General features: G+C 42.3%; 1 protein-coding gene across 2 annotated transcripts in view; it reads right to left on the bottom strand.

Annotated features, from left to right (window-relative positions):
- The window catches only part of ZNHIT6 (zinc finger HIT-type containing 6), a 58,731-nt gene that overhangs the window by 24,410 nt on the left and 15,493 nt on the right, over positions 1-18,828 (bottom strand). For both annotated transcript variants that reach the window (XM_007068776.4, XM_043552999.1), the window contains exons 7-8: positions 18,399-18,479; positions 11,962-12,042 (exon numbers count right to left, since the gene is read on the bottom strand). In XM_007068776.4, the coding sequence (XP_007068838.4) occupies positions 11,962-12,042; positions 18,399-18,479 (162 nt within the window). The remainder of the gene's footprint in view (positions 1-11,961; positions 12,043-18,398; positions 18,480-18,828) is intronic.

The following is an 18,828-nucleotide window of genomic DNA, read 5'->3' as shown; positions in this document are numbered from 1 at the left end:
CAAGATAGCAAAAAGGACATGTTCTATGCAGACTGGAATAATCTATAAAAGTTTTTCAAAGGTCAAGTAAGCGATTATGAACATTCAACTTGGCATACTAAAGATTCAGATCATACGTATTTGTTACCGTTAGCAATGACTATATTGCTGCTTTCCATTTGTGTTGTGTAATACAAGATTTTAGTAAAGAACATTAAGTGAATAGGAATGAAAATGACGATCATTACAGTAAAACTTACAAGTTCTGGAAACTGCTGCTCCCTATTGTTTTTAATCAGTTGAAAAATTCAAGCTAACAACAGAAAAGCTTCAAAAACAGACTCCAATGAGAAACTGCTGAGCTTGAATTAATATGCAAACTAGATACCATTAACTTGGGTTTGAACAGAGACTGGGAGTGGCTGGGTCATTACACATATTGAATCTATTTCCCCATGTTAAGTATCCTCACACTTTCTTGTCAACTGTCTGAAATGGGCCATCTTGACTATCACTACAAAAGTTTTTTCTCCTGATGATAGTAGCTCAGCTTAATTAATTAGCCTCTTACAGTTTGTATGGCAACTTCCACCTTCTCTGTATATCTGTCTATCTATATGTTCCATTCTATGCATCCGATGAAGTGGGCTGTAGCCCACAAAAGCTTATGCTCTAATAATTTTGTTAGTTTAAGGTGCCACAAGTACTCCTGTTCTTTTTGTGGATACAGACTAACACGGCTGCTACTCTGAAACCTATTATTAAAAGGAGCAGACAGACTGATATTCCCAAGAAGAAAGGGAAAGCAGAACTTTAGTTGGATACAGAATGGTTAGAGTTGCTGACAACAGTTAAGGCTGAAGATGGACTGATCAGAAGATTTAAAAGATATGTCAAGCTATAAGAAAAGCTGACGGAGGAAAGGTTTCAGAGTAGCAGCCGTGTTAGTCTGTATTCGCAAAAAGAAAAGAAGTACTTGTGGCACCTTAGAGACTAACAAATTTATTTGAGCATAAGCTTTCGTGAGCTACAGCTCACTTCATCGGTGAGCTGTAGCTCACGAAAGCTTATGCTCAAATAAATTTGTTAGTCTCTAAGGTGCCACAAGTACTTCTTTTCTTTTTTTGAAGGAGGAAAGAAAGTTTTAATAAAAAAATGAAGTTTGAGATAAATAAGAACACACACAGCATTAGAGGCATGGAAGGAGTACATTTAGATCCAGCTATTGGGGAGAATCTTCAATATTGATGCAGAAGCGATATTAAAATTATTATAACTTTAAAATTGAGTTGTTACAAACTTGTTTGCACTTTTACTGAATATTAAGATATAACTCTAAGAATGTTATAGTCAAGTGCTTGGAAATAAAGCAATACATATGTTTTGCTAGTTCTGTTACAAAATGTTAAAGCTAATCAAAGAAATTCCAGAAGGTTTTTGCTTCTATATTTCAAGGACAATCAAATCTCAAGAAAACAGACCATGTAAAACACCCATATTTTAAGTGGAGCCTTAATTGTAAAAAGGAATGCAGGGTGTGTTATCAGAGCAATAAATCTGAGAAGAGTGGGCTCTACCAACCCCCACCCTCTTGCAAGAAAACCTGCTTGTATTCTTAAAACTTTCAGAGAAGAATATGTAGCTGGAGAACTGTTAAACTTGTTTATTTTTTAAATGCGGAAATGGCAAACACCTTTGTGAAATGCAGACTTGCAAATATGTTAGCTAAATGCAAAGCTCCTAATATAGCTCTTAATGTCATTGCTATGTAAATAGTAAAATGCTTCACGTACCAACATGGCATCTAATGACCTTGCTAAACCAGTGTAAAAGCCATTAAGTAGTGAATATTTATATTAATGGGAAATTAAGAACTGGCCCTGGATAAGAAAACCCTTAACTAACTTCAGAAGATAAGAATCATCTCTCTAAAGTTAACAACTTTTAATTATTTAAGTTAAAGACTTTAAAGTTATTTAATTTTAAAAGATATTTGAAGATTAAAAACTTTTGTATAAACAGGTGTGTTTGGGCTTTTTGAAAACAGACATTCATTTTCTGTCAAACTAAACAAATCTGAAAGAACTTCTCTGAAACTAGACTGAATAAAAAGAGTTAAAACCAAGTAAAAGTTATCTGGATCTTTCGTGTCACAAAAACAAAGGCAATTAAAGAAATGTTGCATATTCATTAAGCAGAGTGTATACTCAGGAGCTGAAAATGTCAACTAAGCTAACCCCGAAGGCATGAAGCAGTGACCTTTGAATCTAAACAACCCTGCAAGAGGTGTGTTTTCCTATAATTTAATGGACATAGGAAGGGGATGGGTATAAAAACTCTGAAGCGAGCACTCCTCACTTACACACACCACTACCCAACTCAAACACAGCACTGCCACCTCAAACACAACACTGCCACAGACAAGTAAGAAAAACCATTTAAGAAAGAGGAGTCAAGAAGAAATCAACTCAAGGAAAATCTCTCCAAGACTTCAACTTGGATTGGTGAGATGAAGTTACCTAAGACACTGCCAGTGGATGAGATTTAAAACTACTGTAATGATTTTGATGGAATGTTGAAATCCTGTTGTAATTTAAGACTAACAGTTTCTCCTGTTAATCACCAAGTGGTTAGAAAAAACGGCTACTTACTTTCTCGTAACTGTTGTTCTTCGAGATGTGTTCTTCACGTCCATTCCACATTAGGTGTGCACACGCTGCGTGCACGAGCGTCGGAAACTTTTCCTCTTAGCGGCTCCCTTCGGGCTGGTGGGGCCCCCGAGTGGCGCCACTGCGCTGTGCATATATACCCCTGCCGGGCCGACCCCCTCCAGTTCCTTCTTGCTAGCGACTCCAACAGAGAGGTAGGAGGGTGGGTGGTGGAATGGACGTGAACAACACATCTCGAAGAAAAGTTATGAGAAAGGAAGTAACCGTTTTTTTCTTCTTCGAGTGCTTTTTCACGTCCATTCCACATTAGGTGAATCACACACTTACCTCTGGAGGAGGGTAGGGGTCACGGAACAACTGCTCTGAGGACCGCTCTGCCAACTGCCACATCCTCTCTGGTCTGCTAGTTGACCGCATAGTGGGTCGTGAAGGTCTGCACCGAGGACCAGGTGGCTGCTCTGCAGATCTCCTGGATTGGGACCTGTGCCAGGAATGCCGTGGAAGTCGCTTGCGCCCTGGTCGAGGGGCCGTGACCGCCGGGGCTGGAACACCTACGAGCTCATAGCATGCTCGGATGCAGCTTGTAATCCAAGACGAAATCCACTGCACCGACACTGGGAGGCCTTTCATCCTCTCTGCTACAGCTACAAACAGCTGCGCGGATTTGCGAAAGGGCTTGGTGCGCTCCAAATAGAACGCCAGTGCTCAACGCACATCATAGCATATCAGGGTTGGAAGGGACCTCAGGAGTCAAATGCCATCTTCCAGGAAAGGTGGAAGAGGGAACAGGAAGCAAGGGACTCAAAAGGGGGTCCCATGAGTTTAGAGAGGACCAGGTTAAGGTTCCATGGAGGGACTGGTGGGCAGGAGTATGGGAACACCCTCTCCAACCCTTTAAGGAACCGTACCATCATTGGGTGGGAGAACACCAACCAACCCCCCGCCCCCCCGAGAACCCTGGACGGAAGGCGGAGATGGCCGCCAGGTGCACTCTGAGTGAGGACGGGGCTAGCCCTTGCTGCTTCAGGTGCAGGTGATACTCCAGGATGGCCTGCACGGGGGCCTGGCATGGCCGCACCTGTCGGGGTTCACATCAACACAAGAACCTTTTCCACTTGGCCATATAGGCCGCCCTGGTAGAGGGCTTCCTACTGCCAAGCAGAATCTGCTGCACTGGAAGGGAGCACTGGCTCTCCAGGGTGTTTAGCCACAGAGCCTCGATGCCATCAGGTGCAGTGACTGTAGGTCGGGGTGGAGAAGCCGCCCGCCGTCCTGTGTAATGAGGTCCCAGTGTAGGGGCAGGACTACTGGGGCTGCCACCGACAGCTCTAGGAGCGACGTGTACCAGTGCTGGCGGGCCCAGGCTGGGGCGATGAGGATCACCTCCACCCTGTCCCTGCACACCTTGAGTATGACCTTGTGCACCAAGGGGAGCGGGGGGAAGGCATACATCAAGCCCCCCTCCACGGGATCACAAACGCGTCCGAGAGCGAGCCCGGGCTGCGGCCCTGGAACGAGCAGAAACGCAGGCACTGGGCGTTGGCCCCGGTGGCAAACAGGTCTACCTGGGGAAATGCCCACCTGCGGAAGAGCGAAAGCATGACATCCACCCTGAGCGTCCACTCGTGCATGCAGTACGACCTGCTGAAGGAGTCCGCCAGCTCATTTCATACCCCTGGGAAATAGGACGCCTCAAGGTGAATTGCGTGGGCTATGCAAAAGTCCCAGAGGAGGAGAGCCTCGCGACAGAGTGGCGAGGAACGAGCCCCACCCTGTTTGTTTATATAAAACATGGCTGTAGCGATGTCTGTCAGAACTGTCATGCTGTGACCACTCAGAGTGGCATGAAAGGTCTGGCAGGCGAGACGAACCGCCCTGAGCTCCTTCACATTGATATGGAGTGACCGCTCTACTCTGGAACACAACCCCTGCATCATGAGATTCCCCAGGTGAGCCCCCCATCCGTGGTCTGATGCATCCGTCACCAGCATCAAGTCCGGTTGTGGGGCGGCAAGGGGATGCCTTCGCAAACCACAGGCTGTGACTGCCACCACAGCAGGGAGTCCAGAACGTCCCTTGGGGCTGTCACTACCAAGTCCAGGGGGTCCCTGCCTGGGTGGTACACCCGAGCGAGCCACGCCTGCAGAGTCCTGAGCCTCAGTCTCGCATGCCTGACCACATGTGTGCATGCTGCCATGTGGCCCAGCAGCTGCAGGCAGCACCGGGCTGTTGTCGTTGGAAACTGGCGTAGGGATGTCACTGCTTGCTGGATAGCCTGGAATCGGGATACCGGAAGGCTTGCCCTGGCCTGCACCATGTCCAGGACTGTCCCTATGAATTCCACTCTCTGCATGGATATGAGCGTGGACTTGGGGACGTTGAGCAGGAGCCCCAGCTCACGGAACAATCTCAGGGCCACCTCCACATGGCCCTGCAATTCTGCCTCGTATTAGCCCGCCAGGAGCCAGTTGCCGAGGTACGGGATTCTCTGCCTCCGTAAGAAGGCCGCCACCACCACCATGCACTTTGTGAACACCCTTGGGGCCGCGGCTAGACCGAATGGCAGAACCACAAACTGGTAATATTCTTGGCCCACGGTGAAGCGTAGGAACCGCCGATGTGCTGGGTGGATGACGATATGAAAATATGTGTCCTTCATGTTGAGGGCGGCGTCCCCAGTCCCCCGGATCCAGGGAAGGGATGATGGTGCCCAGAGAGACCATGCGGAACCGGGCCTTGACCAGGAATTTGTTGAGCCCGCACAGGTCTAGGATGGGGCGAAAGCCCCCTTTGGCCTTGGGGACGAGGAAGTACCGGGAGTAGAACTCCTTCCCCCTTAGGCTGTGCGGCACAGCCTCTACCGGAAAAGATGGGAGTTGCCTTACCAAGTGGGAAGTCGGTCTAACGAGACAACTCCCATCTTTTCATGTGCTGTGTATTTATTTCTGCTACTGTATTTTCCACTCCATGCATCTGATGAAGTGGGTTCTAGTCCATGAAAGCTTATGCCCAGAGAAACAGTGGAATGTAACTGGCCTTAAGAGTCTTAATATTCATAACTGGCTCATTAAATACTGCGTCTAAGTAATAAATTTAAATGTTTTCCTTGATTTCACAGGGTTTAGCTAAAACTGCCTACTTTGCCAACTATAAACTGGTTAATTATTTACTAATAACCAACAGATTCACCAGCTTTGAAACAGAACTCTTTAGCCCATCTATAAACATTCTTAGCTGCCTAAGGACATAGTAAGGGATGGATTCACAATAATTTTGGAAAATAATTTACTTTGTTCTTAACTTACCAAGAGAGAAGAGCCCACAGAGGGGTTCACTCTCAAGGGTGGAATCTCTGTTAAAGCTCTCTTCAGAAAGATACATAGAGCAAATTGAAATGGAAGTCACTAGTTTATCATTTGTATTGTGTCATTTGTTTGTTCTGTTGAAAGTTTTCTTTTCCTTTCTTTGATAATAAAATAGCCGTAGTTAATAATTGTTATTATTTTGCTTGGTCTTGATCAGAATACTATTACTATTTATACCATATCTTAAACTCCAAGACAATTTTCTGAAGGTGAAGTGGCACATTTGAATAAATACACAATTAAAGCAAATGGATTTTTATAATTAAGAGACACAGTCAACTTCCATTTACATCTGATTTTTATTTTAACCTACCATTTCTATTTGTGACACCTACAATTATTTTAACTGGAAGGTTAAAGAAAGAAAGGCTCCCTATTTTTATCAGTTTGTCTTTTTAGACAATAATCCTATTTGGACACAAACTGAGCTTTCTTTCATATTTGTACAGATCATAGCGCATGGCGGGTGCACACAAATACATATATAAAAACTAATAAATCAATATCAACATTTACAACAAAGTGCATTCCAGCACAATCACTATTACAGGATTTATACTATCTTTAAGTGATAGAGGAATGTACATCAAGCTTTTTAATTTGTCAATGAGTTGGTTTTAGCGATCTTAATAGCAAAGAGCATAATATTAGCAGACTCTAAAGCGACTTTAATCCCTAGATATTTAAAAAAACATTAGGCCACAGAGGAAAATTCTCTCTGGGCATGGAAATAAGAGTTTACCAAAGCAAATAACTCCTACTTCTGCCAGTTGATCTTGAGACAGGAAAGTGCTCCAGAATTACTAACATCCAGAATTCTGGGAAGCAACTGTTTTGGATCAGTTAAAGAAAAATAAGTGGTCACCACCATAAAGAAGTGGCATTTAGAAGAGAAGCACTTGCAATACTTGTTTAATGGATTTTTCTTCCTCACTATCCACTACAATTGAATAAGATAGGATGGCTGTGTTTCCATTTGCTTTGGCCAATGTCACTCACTGCAGCTAGCAAGAGGCAATCTGAGGGGGTGTGTTGATGTTTTAAGGCTCCTTAAAGCATCGAAATATGAGTTGCACCAGTACAAAATGTACAGACCCCATCATTGGAGCCCTCTGAAAGTGTGAATTCCACTGAAGTCAATGGAAGCTTTGCATTAGGAATACCTGTAGGATATAGCCTGATTTTACTCAGTATTCCTGAGGAACTGATCCAAAACTGATTTCACTCAGTATTCCTGAGGAACTTCAAGGAACTGATCCAAAACTCACTGAAGTTAATGGAAGGCTTCTAGGCCTTTAAAGCCAGATTTTAACTCACACTATGCAACTATCTGCATCTTTAGGTGCCTAAATACCTTTTAAAATCTGGCTCCTGATGTTATATTAAAATTAATTCCGTGACAGTTATTCTGAAAAAAATATATTAATAATGAGTCATGAACAGTTAACAGGCTAGGAAGAAAATTAGCTTATGAAAGGATCCTTGTTGAGTTTCAAAAAGACAGTCTGTTAGAAAAAATATTTCTTGCAAAACAAAATTTGTCATAGTCAGTATTAACTTAAATCATTCATATAATATTCTCCTGTTAACAGCAGCCTCATCAGGCAATATTTGTATTGGTATAAATGCATGTAAACTGCATGTCTTTGTTTACTAATCTGATCAAATTATTCTGACCATCAATTTAGTTACAATGAACATGAAGTTATTTGCTTCACAAAGGCAAATCTGGCAGCTCTCTCAGGAAAATGAGAAGGTGTATTTCCCAAACTAGACTGTATAATTTGGCAGTTGCATTTTTCCTTCCCTTAGTGGAAAAAGCAATAATCTTACCACATGAAGTCACTTTGAAGGCATCCCAAATAAAGGATTAGACACAGTAAGGACATTAATTTATTTTGAAGAAAGAAAATGCTATTTTATAAAAGAATGTAGAAGAGTGCAAAAATCATCCAACAGGCAGCACTTAAACCTCCCCTGGAATAGTTTCACACCAGAACAAAACTTAGACAAACTGAATATTGCATACCAGGTGATAGAGGTTAACATCTCCAGATGGAAAACTTAATTTTTAGCAACCCATCCAAAAGCAGATTTTCCAAAACCAAAAAGAAGAGAGCTGTAGACTTCAGAGTAAAAGGAGAACTTCTGTGTCTATATAACACTGGTAATACCAATCCTCCCTCTATAAGATCCCTTTTAAAGTACCTGTAGTTAATCGAGAGGCCTATCAAGGGTCTAGTAGTCACACTCTAAAATTCTAGGTAACGGTGAGAGGGTGTGCTTTGAGTCACTCAACCAAAGCTATTCCAAATGATTAAGGAGTAATACCAACACACAATGAAAAAAATCCTGGCAAAGTCCTCCTCAGCCAAGATAGGCTCCCATATTATGTGCACTACAGGAAGAAGACTGTACCAGGGAAACAAAAACAGAGGCTTATCTCAGATAAATTAGGTTGCAGAAGAATGTCACTATCTAACATAAAAAGGAGTCAATGGAAAGCAAGCAAGTTTCATGTTGTTCAACAGCTACCCAGTCTATCTGTGCAGAAGTAGTGTTAGCTAACTGTTGTTTAACTTCCCAAGCTGGGGTTCCCATGATTTAAGTAAAAACATGTAGTAGCTGGCAAATATAAATATTCTCCTGAAAAAAAATCCGATAAGACTAGCATTTTGTAAATGACATTCAAATTAAAATGGTTGTTACACTGTGAGTCATAGAATCAAACAGTCAAAATTAAACCACAAATTCCTGTTTTATAAACATTTTCAGGAAATACTGAAATCCTCCTGTAAGATGCTTATCTTAAAACTAGGAGCCTAATGTTTTATAGCCTATAATAATCCTATTTAGTTCTCTGAAACACCACTGCATTCCATTAACGCAGTGGTTCACAACCTATTTACTACTGTGGGCCGCATATGCGGCTCTCTGTGTTATGTGGGTTGCATACATACGGATATATACTACCTGTATGGTGCTGAGGATGTCACATGGGCTACACCTGTGCGCTGATTGAGCTGCAAGCTGAGAACCAGTGCTTTAATGATACATAATTGCAATTATGAAGATAACTGTCTTCAAAGACTCTGGACTAAAACCCTACCCAATTTGGCAATGTATAGTCTTAAAGTCCTCCTATTATCTAATCATTTTAATAAGGTGATTTTTGAATCCTAGATAATAGAACATTCACATAAACTTAAAAGGCTGTGGGGCAGTATACTGGTACTTTCCTCCACCAACCCGCTACTTAGTGGTAAAAGGGTTCCTTTCACACAGCTGGGCCATTGCTCTGCCTGATCTTAGACAATGTGAGCAGAGCAGAGCACTGGTGGATTATGGGGTACTCTTTGTACTTATGGGCTTGTCTATACAGACATGTAGTGCATGGAATGCTGCAGAGTGAAACAGCAGTATATCGAAGTGTATAACAGAACTTTTAGTGCATGGCAGCAGGGTCCAAACAGCCATTTAGTGGGCAGCAGGCTAGAGCACTGTAGATTTACACCCTGCCTTGCTGTGCACTAGATCTCCATAGACAAGCCCATGTTATTAAAGAATAACCTGGCCTGCACAATAGAGGAAAAGCTGTTAACACTACCCTTATTAATATAGGGCACCAACATGGTGGTGGAGGAAAAAATGGTCCGAAGGAATGCAAAGGGGGAGGAAGGTATAGCAAAGATCAGCATTCAACTTCCTTGCTGCACCCAAAACTGCACTAAAAACAAGCATATCTGTTTTAACAGAACTGAAACAGATATATTTGCTAAGTGTTGATATTTTAAAAGGGATGCCATCAGCTTTAAATCTATCACTTAAAAAAAGTTACCTGCTTGAGTTCCTCACCAAATTTTTGGTGTTTTACAATCACATTTTCCTTTTAAAAATATTTTGCTTCCTTTTTCTGTGTGTAAGAACCACACAAAAACAGAAGATAACTGACTGCACAAAATGTGCTGATATATGAAGTCAATCTAAGGAAGATTTTTCTCTCTCACACAGTCCTCTTTGTAATCATAAAAAGTGAAGATTTCACACAAAAGAGCAATTCTGATGTTGGTGACTGTTCTTAAATTCTCCTGTAATACTCAACTTCAACCAAAACTTAAGTCTTTCCTTTAAAGCCCAGGGCTTCCCATTAGAATGTTGCCTTTTAGACCCCACTGTGGAACCAAAGCGCGGGTCTACCTTTGGTCTTGGTTAGTAAGTTTAGGCTATTTTGCCTAGTGCTATGGTAAGTTAATCAAGAACAGAACAAGTTTTAATTTCTAGTCACATTCCACAAGAGGAATGCATAACTATACCCAGGATTCAGCAAGGTACTTAAGTACTAACATTAAACATGTAAATAATCCCATTCATTTTGCTGAATATCTGGACATAAAAGATGAAGATCAACCTTTAAGGATTTTTAATTTCTTTTAAATGCACTACACCTTCTATCTGAAGATCCAAAAGAGCGTCACAAACCATTAATGAATTTTAGCTCAATACCTCTGTGAACTAAGAAAAATATAATGACCATTTTACAGAAGGAGAAACTGAGAAGAGATTATGTGACTTGCTGACAGGCACACAAACTGTCCATGATAGAGCAGGTAAAAGAACATATACTTTCGGATTCGAAGTCACATACTTTATCAAGCTGATCCTCCCCTCAAATTTATTATACTAGTTCATAGAAGGAATGCCTACATGACAAAAAAACCAAATCAAAACAAAAAACTCTGCAGCAAGTCTCAGTTCAGTGGTGGCAGGCAATATATGCATAAAGAGGAAGGGAACAAGATAGGCTGCAATCATAATAAGTAAAGATTTCAACAACATGTTTGTTTTTGGAGCTCTTGATCCCCCCCGCCACCAACCAATTAGCAGGAGAGCAGAAAAGCCCAAATAAAAATAATTTAAAATGGGGAATTTTTCTAAAAAATACTGTACATACTATTTAAATGGTGCTCCATCAGAAAGGTAATTTTATAAAGTTAGTCAATTTTTTAAAAAAAGTAGAAGTTGACAAAGTCTCCTAAATGTATTAAATCCTGACGTTGAAATCAGCTCATTTTATGCAAAAAGAAAAACTGCTAGCGGACAACTATCTTGTAGCCAATGTTACAGTTACTGAGAAACAAGTATCAGAAGAAGAAAAGTTAAGAATTTGTAAAGTTTCGTTCTGTCATTCAAGTTCAGAGTATATTCTACACTCACTCTTGCATAGAGTTTACAATGAAATTAAATGACAGGGAAATTGAATGTCTGTTTACAACAGACATTCTCGTAATATCATTGATGCTTTTCTTTAACAATGGTATGTCATGTTTCAGGGAAAAAGTTAGATGACATTAAGTTTGTTACATTTGAAGAAAGGAATGCAGTTCAGAAATCTTAACTAAGAATCACAATAAACTACAGTATCACAATAAGAATCACAATAAACTACAGTATTAAAAGTATGTTCCCTTTTCAATAACAATGGCAGCTGGGTGAAGTGTTCCAAATGGTGCTTATGATATGTGTAGAATTATTTCTTTAGCTATTTGCACAGTTTTTATTTTGATGGTATAAAACAAATTTTGTCCAGAGCTAATATAATAAAGAATAAAATTTTATTAAAGTTTAGGTTCAAGAAGCTTAAATCTTGATCTGAAAACATCAGAATGTGAAATCTGACCAGCTAGTAATGTTGAGAAAGCATCATATGGCACAGTAAATTCAGCTTAATTTTACAGATGCTTACATGTTGTCTCACTAAACTTTATCTTGATTTTAACTGCAACTTTTTTGTAATTTCATGTTGCTAAACAGAAGCGATTTAATCTGGGAGAGTACAGACACATTATCTTTATCACAGCACCACTAGAGACTAGGAAACATCTTCAACAAGTAATTTCTCTCTAAAAAGTACACAAACAGCCTACATACAGAAAAAATATATCCCTTACCTGACAGAATTATGTTGCCTGTTTTCTATTTTCATTAAAATTTGCACATCGGACTGAGGAGACATTGTATATATTTTTAATCTGGAAAAAAAACACAACTCATGAAATCTAGACAAATCACATTAAAGAAAAAGTCTAAACCACTTGTTACCGTTAAGAGATTTACTAACTTTTTAGATGCCTACAACCAAAACAGCAGGGACAGGACGATGGTGAACCAATTTGGCAGCATGTGACCTCCAGAAGAAAAAAGGGGAGCGTCCATGTACTAGCAACGCAGATACAGGTTAGTAACCGTTTTCATGTTCTCTCCACAGGTACTAATGCGGAGAGTGGTATGCGGAGACTAGATGATACATCTGAGGGAAGGGAACAGAAGGAGACTCTGCCGATTGGAAGGCATGAGATGCACTGTCCTAGGGTTGGGGGTTCCACAACCACCGCTCCCAAGAGAAGGAGGCGGGTGGTGGTCGGGGACTCTCTCCTCAGGGGGACTGAGTCATCTATCTGCCGCCCCAACCGGGAAAACTGAGAAGTCTGCTGCTTGCCAGGAGCTAGGATTCATGATGTGACAGAGAGATTGCCGAGACTCATCAAGCCCTCGGATCGCTACCCCTTCCTGCTTCTCCATGTGGGCACCAATGATACTGCCAAAAATGACCTTGAGCGGATCACTGCGGACTACGTGGCTCTGGGAAGAAGGATAAAGGAGTTTGAGGGGCAAGTGGTCTTCTCGTCTATCCTCCCCGTGGAAGGAAAAGGCCTGGGTAGAGACCGTTGAATTGTGGAAGTCAACGAATGGCTACGCAGGTGCTGTCGGAGAGAAGGCTTTGGATTCTTTGACCATGGGATGGTGTTCCAAGAAGGAGGAGTGCTAGGCAGAGACGGGCTCCATCTAACGAAGAGTGGGAAGAGCATCTTCGCAAGCAGACTGGCTAACCTAGTGAGGAGGGCTTTAAACAAGGTTCACCGGGGGAAGGAGACCAAAGCCCTGAGGTAAGTGGGGAAGTGGGATACCGGGAGGAAGCACGAGCAGGAGCGCGTGAGAGGGCAGGGGTCCTGCCTCATACTGAGAAAGAGGGACGATCAGCGAGTTATCTCAAGTGCCTAAACACAAATGCAAGAAGCCTGGGAAACAAGCAGGGAGAACTGGAAGTCCTGGCACAGTCAAGGAATTATGATGTGATTGGAATAACAGAGACTTGGTGGGATAACTCACATGACTGGAGTACTGTCATGGATGGATATAAACTGTTCAGGAAGGACAGGCAGGGCAGAAAAGGTGGGGGAATTGCACTGTATGTAAGGGAGCAGTATGACTGCTCAGAGCTCCGGTATGAAACTGCAGAAAAACCTGAGTGTCTCTGGATTAAGTTTAGAAGTGTGAGCAACAAGGGTGATGTCTTGGTCGGAGTCTGCTATAGACCACCGGACCAGGGGGATGAGGTGGACGAGGCTTTCTTCCGGCTACTCAAGGAAGTTACTAGATCGCAGGCCCTGGTTCTCATGGGAGACTTCAAATCACCCTGATATCTGCTGGGAGAGCAATACAGCAGTGCACAGACAATCCAGGAAGTTTTTGGAAAGGGTAGGGAACAATTTCCTGGTGCAAGTGCTGGAGGAACCAACTAGGGGCAGAGCTCTTCTTGACCTGCTGCTCACAAACTGGGAAGAATTAGTAGGGGAAGCTAAAGTGGATGGGAACCTGGGAGGCAGTGACCATGAGATGGTTGAGTTCAGGATCCTGACACAGGGAAGAAAGGAGAGCAGCAGAATACGGACCCTGGACTTCAGAAAAGCAGACTTTGACTCCCTCAGGGAACTGATTGGCAGGATCCCCTGGGAAAATAACATGAGGGGGAAAGGAGTCCAGGAGAGCTGGCTGTATTTTAAGAATCCTTATTGAGGTTACAGGGACAAACCATCCCAATGTGTAGAAAGAATAGTAAATATGGCAGGCGACCAGCTTGGCTTAACAGTGAAATCCTTGCTGATCTTGAACACAAAAAAAGAAGCTTACAAGAAGTGGAAGATTGGACAAATGACCAGGGATGAGTATAAAAATATTGCTCGGGGACGCAGGAGTGAAATCAGGAAGGCCAAATCACACCTGGAGTTGCAGCTAGCAAGAGATGTTAAGAGTAACAAGAAGGGTTTCTTCAGGTATGTTAGCAACAAGAAGAAAGTCAAGAAAAGTGTGGGCCCCTTACTGAATGAGGGAGGCAACCTAGTGACAGAGGATGTGGAAAAAGCTAATGTACTCAATGCTTTTTTTTCTTCTCTGTCTTCACGAACAAGGTCAGCTCCCAGATTACTGCACTGGGCAGCGCAGCGTGGGGAGGAGGTGACCAGCTCTCTGTGGAGAAAGAAGTGGTTCGGGACTATTTAGAAAAGCTGGACGAGCACAAGTCCATGGGGCTGGATGCGCTGCATCTGAGGGTGCTAAAGGAGTTGTCGGATGTGATTGCAGAGCCATTGGCCATTATCTTTGAAAACTCATGGCGATCCGGGGAAGTCCCGGATCACTGGAAAAAGGCTAATGTAGTGCCCATCTTTAAAAAAGGGAAGAAGGAGGATCCTGGGAACTACAGCCCAGTCAGCCTCACCTCAGTCCCTGGAAAAATCATGGAGCAGGTCCTCAAGGAATCAATTCTGAAGCACTTAGAGGAGAGGAAAGTGATCAGGAACAGTCAGCATGGATTCACCAAGGGCAAGTCATGCCTGACTAATCTAACTGCCTTCTATGATGAGATAACTGGTGCTGTGGATGAGGGGAAAGTGGTGGATGTGTTGTTCCTTGACTTTAGCAAAGCTTTTGACACGGTCTCCCACAGTATTCTTGCCAGCAAGTTAAAGAAGTATGGGCTGGATGAATGGACTATAAGGTGGATAGAAAGTTGGCTAGATTGTCGGGCTCAACGGGTAGTGATCAATGGCTCCATGTCTAGTTGGCAGCCGGTATCAAGTGGAGTGCCCCAAGGGTCGGTCCTCGGGCTAGTTTTGTTCAATATCTTCATAAATGATCTGGAGGATGGTGTGGATTGCACCCTCAGCAAGTTTGCAGATGACTGGGAGGAGAGGTAGATACGCTGGAGGGTAGGGATAGGACACAGAGGGCCCCAGACAAATTAGAGGATTGAGCCAAAAGAAATCTGATGAGGTTCAACAAGGACAAGTGCAGAGTCCTGCACTTAGGACGGAAGAATCTCATGCACTGCTACAGATTAGGGACCGAATGGCTAGGCAGCAGTTCACTGTAAGCCCTAGGTCCTTTTCTGCAGGACGAGAAGCTGGATATGAGTCAACAGTGTGCCCTTGTTGCCAAGAAGGTCAATGGCATTTTGGGATGTATATGTAGGGGCATTGCCAGCAGATCGAGGGATGTGATCGTTCCCTTCTATTCAACATTGGTAAGGCCTCATCTGGAGTACTGTGTCCAGTTTTGGGCCCCACACTACAAGAAGGATGTGGAAAAATTGGAGAGAGTCCAGCGGAGGGCAACAAAAATGATTAGGGGACTGGAACACATGACTTATGAGGAGAGGCTGAGGGAACTGGGATTGTTTAGTCTGCAGAAGACAAGAATGAGGGGGGATTTGATAGCTGCTTTCAACTACCTGAAAGGGGGTTCCAAAGAGGATGGATCTAGACTGTTCTCAGTGGTAGCTGATGACAGAACAAGGAGTAATGGTCTCAAGTTGCAGTGGGGGAGGTTTAGGTTGGAAATTAGGAAAAACTTTTTCACTAGGAGGGTGGTGAAACACTGGAATGCGTTACCTAGGGAGGTGGTGGAATCTCCTTCCTTAGGTATTTTTAAGGTTAGGCTTGACAAAGCCCTGGCTGGGATGATTTAGTTGGGGATTGGTCAGGCTTTGAGCAGGGGGTTGGACTAGATGACCTCCTGAGGTCCCTTCCAACCCTGATACTCTATGAAAACAGCCTTCCTGTCAATGTAAATACAGGTTTGCCACTAGCCAGAATTTTAAGACGGTCTGTGAATCAGAGCTTGGATTGCAAACGTGTTTCTCTACTTTCTCCAGATAAGGCATTAACATTACCATCATTTAAATTAATTCTTTGGATTTTTTAACCATTTCATTTGTATCATCAGCAATTTCTTTGAGTGCTGCTGGTTTAAATTCAATGACTTTAGAAGCATACAAATGCAGGGCTGGAAGGGACCAAGTAAACTAGACTATCCCTGACAGGCGTTTCTCAAACTTGTTTTTAAAAGCTTCCAATGATGGGGACTCCATGACCTCCCTTGGAAGCCTATTCCACAGCTTAACTACCCCTTATAGTCAGAAAGCTGTTCCTTATATCGAACCTACATCTCCCTTGCTGCAGATTATCCCATTATTTCTTATCCTACCTTCAGTGGACATGGAGAACAAGTGATCACTGTCCTCTTTACAACAACCCTTAACATACTGGAAGACTTATCAGGTCTCCCCTCAGTCTTCCTTTCTCAAGACAAAACATGCCCTCCTTTAAGCTTTCCTCATAGGTCATTTTTCTAAACCTTTTATCACTTTTCTTGCTCTCCTCTGGACTCTTTCCAATTTGTCCACATCTTTCCTAAACTGTGGTGCCCAGAACTGGACACAGTACTCCAGCTGGGGCCTTACCAGTGCCAAGTAGACAGGACAATTACCTCCTGTGTCTTACATATTACACTCCTGTTAATTCACCCCAGAATCATATTAGCCTTTTTTGCAGCTGCAGTACATTGACGACTCATACAGTTTGTGATCCACTATAACCCGCAGATCCTTTTCAGCAGTACTACCACCTAGAAAGTTATTCCCCATTTTGTAGTTGTGCATTTGATTTTTTCCTTCCTCAGTGAAGTAATTTGCACTTGTCTTTATTGACTTTCATCGCAATGAATTCAGACCAATTCTCCAATTTGTCAACGTCATTTTGAATTTTAAACCTGTCCTCCAAAGTGCTTGAAACCCCTCCCGGGTTGGTGTCATCTGCAAATTTTATAAGCATACTCTCTACTCCATTATCCAAGTCATTAATGAAAATATTGACTAGTACCAGACCCAGGACTGACCCCTGTGGGACTCTACTAGACAATTTCATAGCAAACTATTGATAACTCTGAGAACAGTTGTTCAGCCAGTTGTGCATCCACCTTAGAGTAATTTCATCTAGATCACATTTCGCTAGTTTGCTATGAGAATGTCCTGTGGAACTGTGTCAAAAGCCTTACTAAAATCAAGGTATAGCATGTCTACTGCTTCCCCCCATCCACTACGTCAATAATCATACCAAGAAAGGAAATTTGGTTGGTTTGTCATTATTTATTTTTTGACAAATCCATGCTGACTATTCCTTATAATCTTCTTATCCTTCAGGTCCTTACAAACAGATTGTTTAATAATTTGCACCAGTATTTTTCCAGGTACTGAAGTTAGGATGGCTGGTTTATAATTCCCTGGGTCCTCCTGGTTCCCCCTTTAAAAGATAGGTACTATGCTTCCCTTCTCCATTCTTCTGGGACCTTTCCTGTCGTCCAGGAGTTCTCAAAGATAATTGCTAATGGCTCCAATATTGCTACAGATAGATCCTTAAGTACCCTAGGATGAATTTCATCAGGCCCTGCTGACTTGAATACATCTAATCTATCCAAATGTTCTTTAGCTTGTTCTTTCCCTATTTTGGCTTATGTTTCTTTGCCTTGGTTGTTAACATTGTGTTGAGTATCTGCTCACCATTAACCTTTTCAGTAAAGACTGAAGCAAAATAGGCATTAAGCACTTCAGCTTTCTTGATGTCATCTGTTATTAGCTCTCATTCCCAGATACACAAAGGACCTACACTTTCCTTTGTCTTTTTCTTGCTCCTAATGTATTTAAAGATCCTCTTCTTTGTCTTTTATGATCCTTGCCACATGTAACTCATTTTTTTGTGCCTCAGCCTTTCTGATTTTGTCACTACATACTCGTGCTGTTCTTCTGTATTCCTCCTTCTCAATGTTTCAAGTTTTTGTACGATTCCTTTTTAATTTTCAGGTCATTCTTCTGATCTTTCCTTTACATCGGAATAGTTTACAGTTGTGTCTTCAATATTGTCTCCTTGAGGAACCACCACTGCCCTGAACTCCCTTTTCCCTTAGATTTTCTTCCCAGGGGACCTTACCTACCACTTCTCTGAGTTTCTTAGAGTCTGCTTTTTGAAGTCCTTATTCAGCTGCTCTCTCGCTCTCTCCTTCCTTTCCTTAGAATCATGAAATTTACTTAATTTAGTTTCAGTCAATAAGCATTAATGAAGTGGCTTTCATCACAAAGATGGCAAGTGCACTATTAGCTAGGAATCCAATTCTGAATGGTAAAAGTGGAAAACTGACAGTTTGACAGAATTTATTTGAATAGTTTTGTTATTTTAAAATCAGTTAAGTAAAATTACTAATGGTTTTTAATACATACCTTTGACGAATAACAGGATCTGATTCTTCAGGATCAAGGTAAGGTTTAAGGATTTCACCTAGTGTTTTATCATCGGGCACCCTTTGGCCAAAAAGATAAAAATGCAGTTTATTAAGTATCATTCAAAAAGAAGTATTAAAGCAATTTTAAGGAAATGGTCTTTCCATGTTTAAATTGATATATCACCAGCAGGTAACATCTGGAAAGGGTGCAATGTGCATCAACATAGCACAAGCTGGCAATGGATATTACCAGCCCCAGCACACAGGGTATGCCTATGCTGCAATTAAAAACCTGCAGCTGTCCTGTGTCAATTGGGGCTCGCAGGGATCTGGCTAAGGGGCTGTTTAACTGCAGTGTAGACATTTGGGCTCAGGCTGGACCCTGGGCTCTAGGACCAGGCTGGACCCTGGGCTCTAGGACCCTGAGT

This window comes from Chelonia mydas, chromosome 8 (genome assembly GCF_015237465.2).
Source record: "Chelonia mydas isolate rCheMyd1 chromosome 8, rCheMyd1.pri.v2, whole genome shotgun sequence".
NCBI lineage: Eukaryota > Metazoa > Chordata > Testudines > Cheloniidae > Chelonia > Chelonia mydas.
The sequence above is the reverse complement of the archived record's forward strand: the minus strand, read 5'-3'. Positions and strand labels throughout refer to the sequence as shown.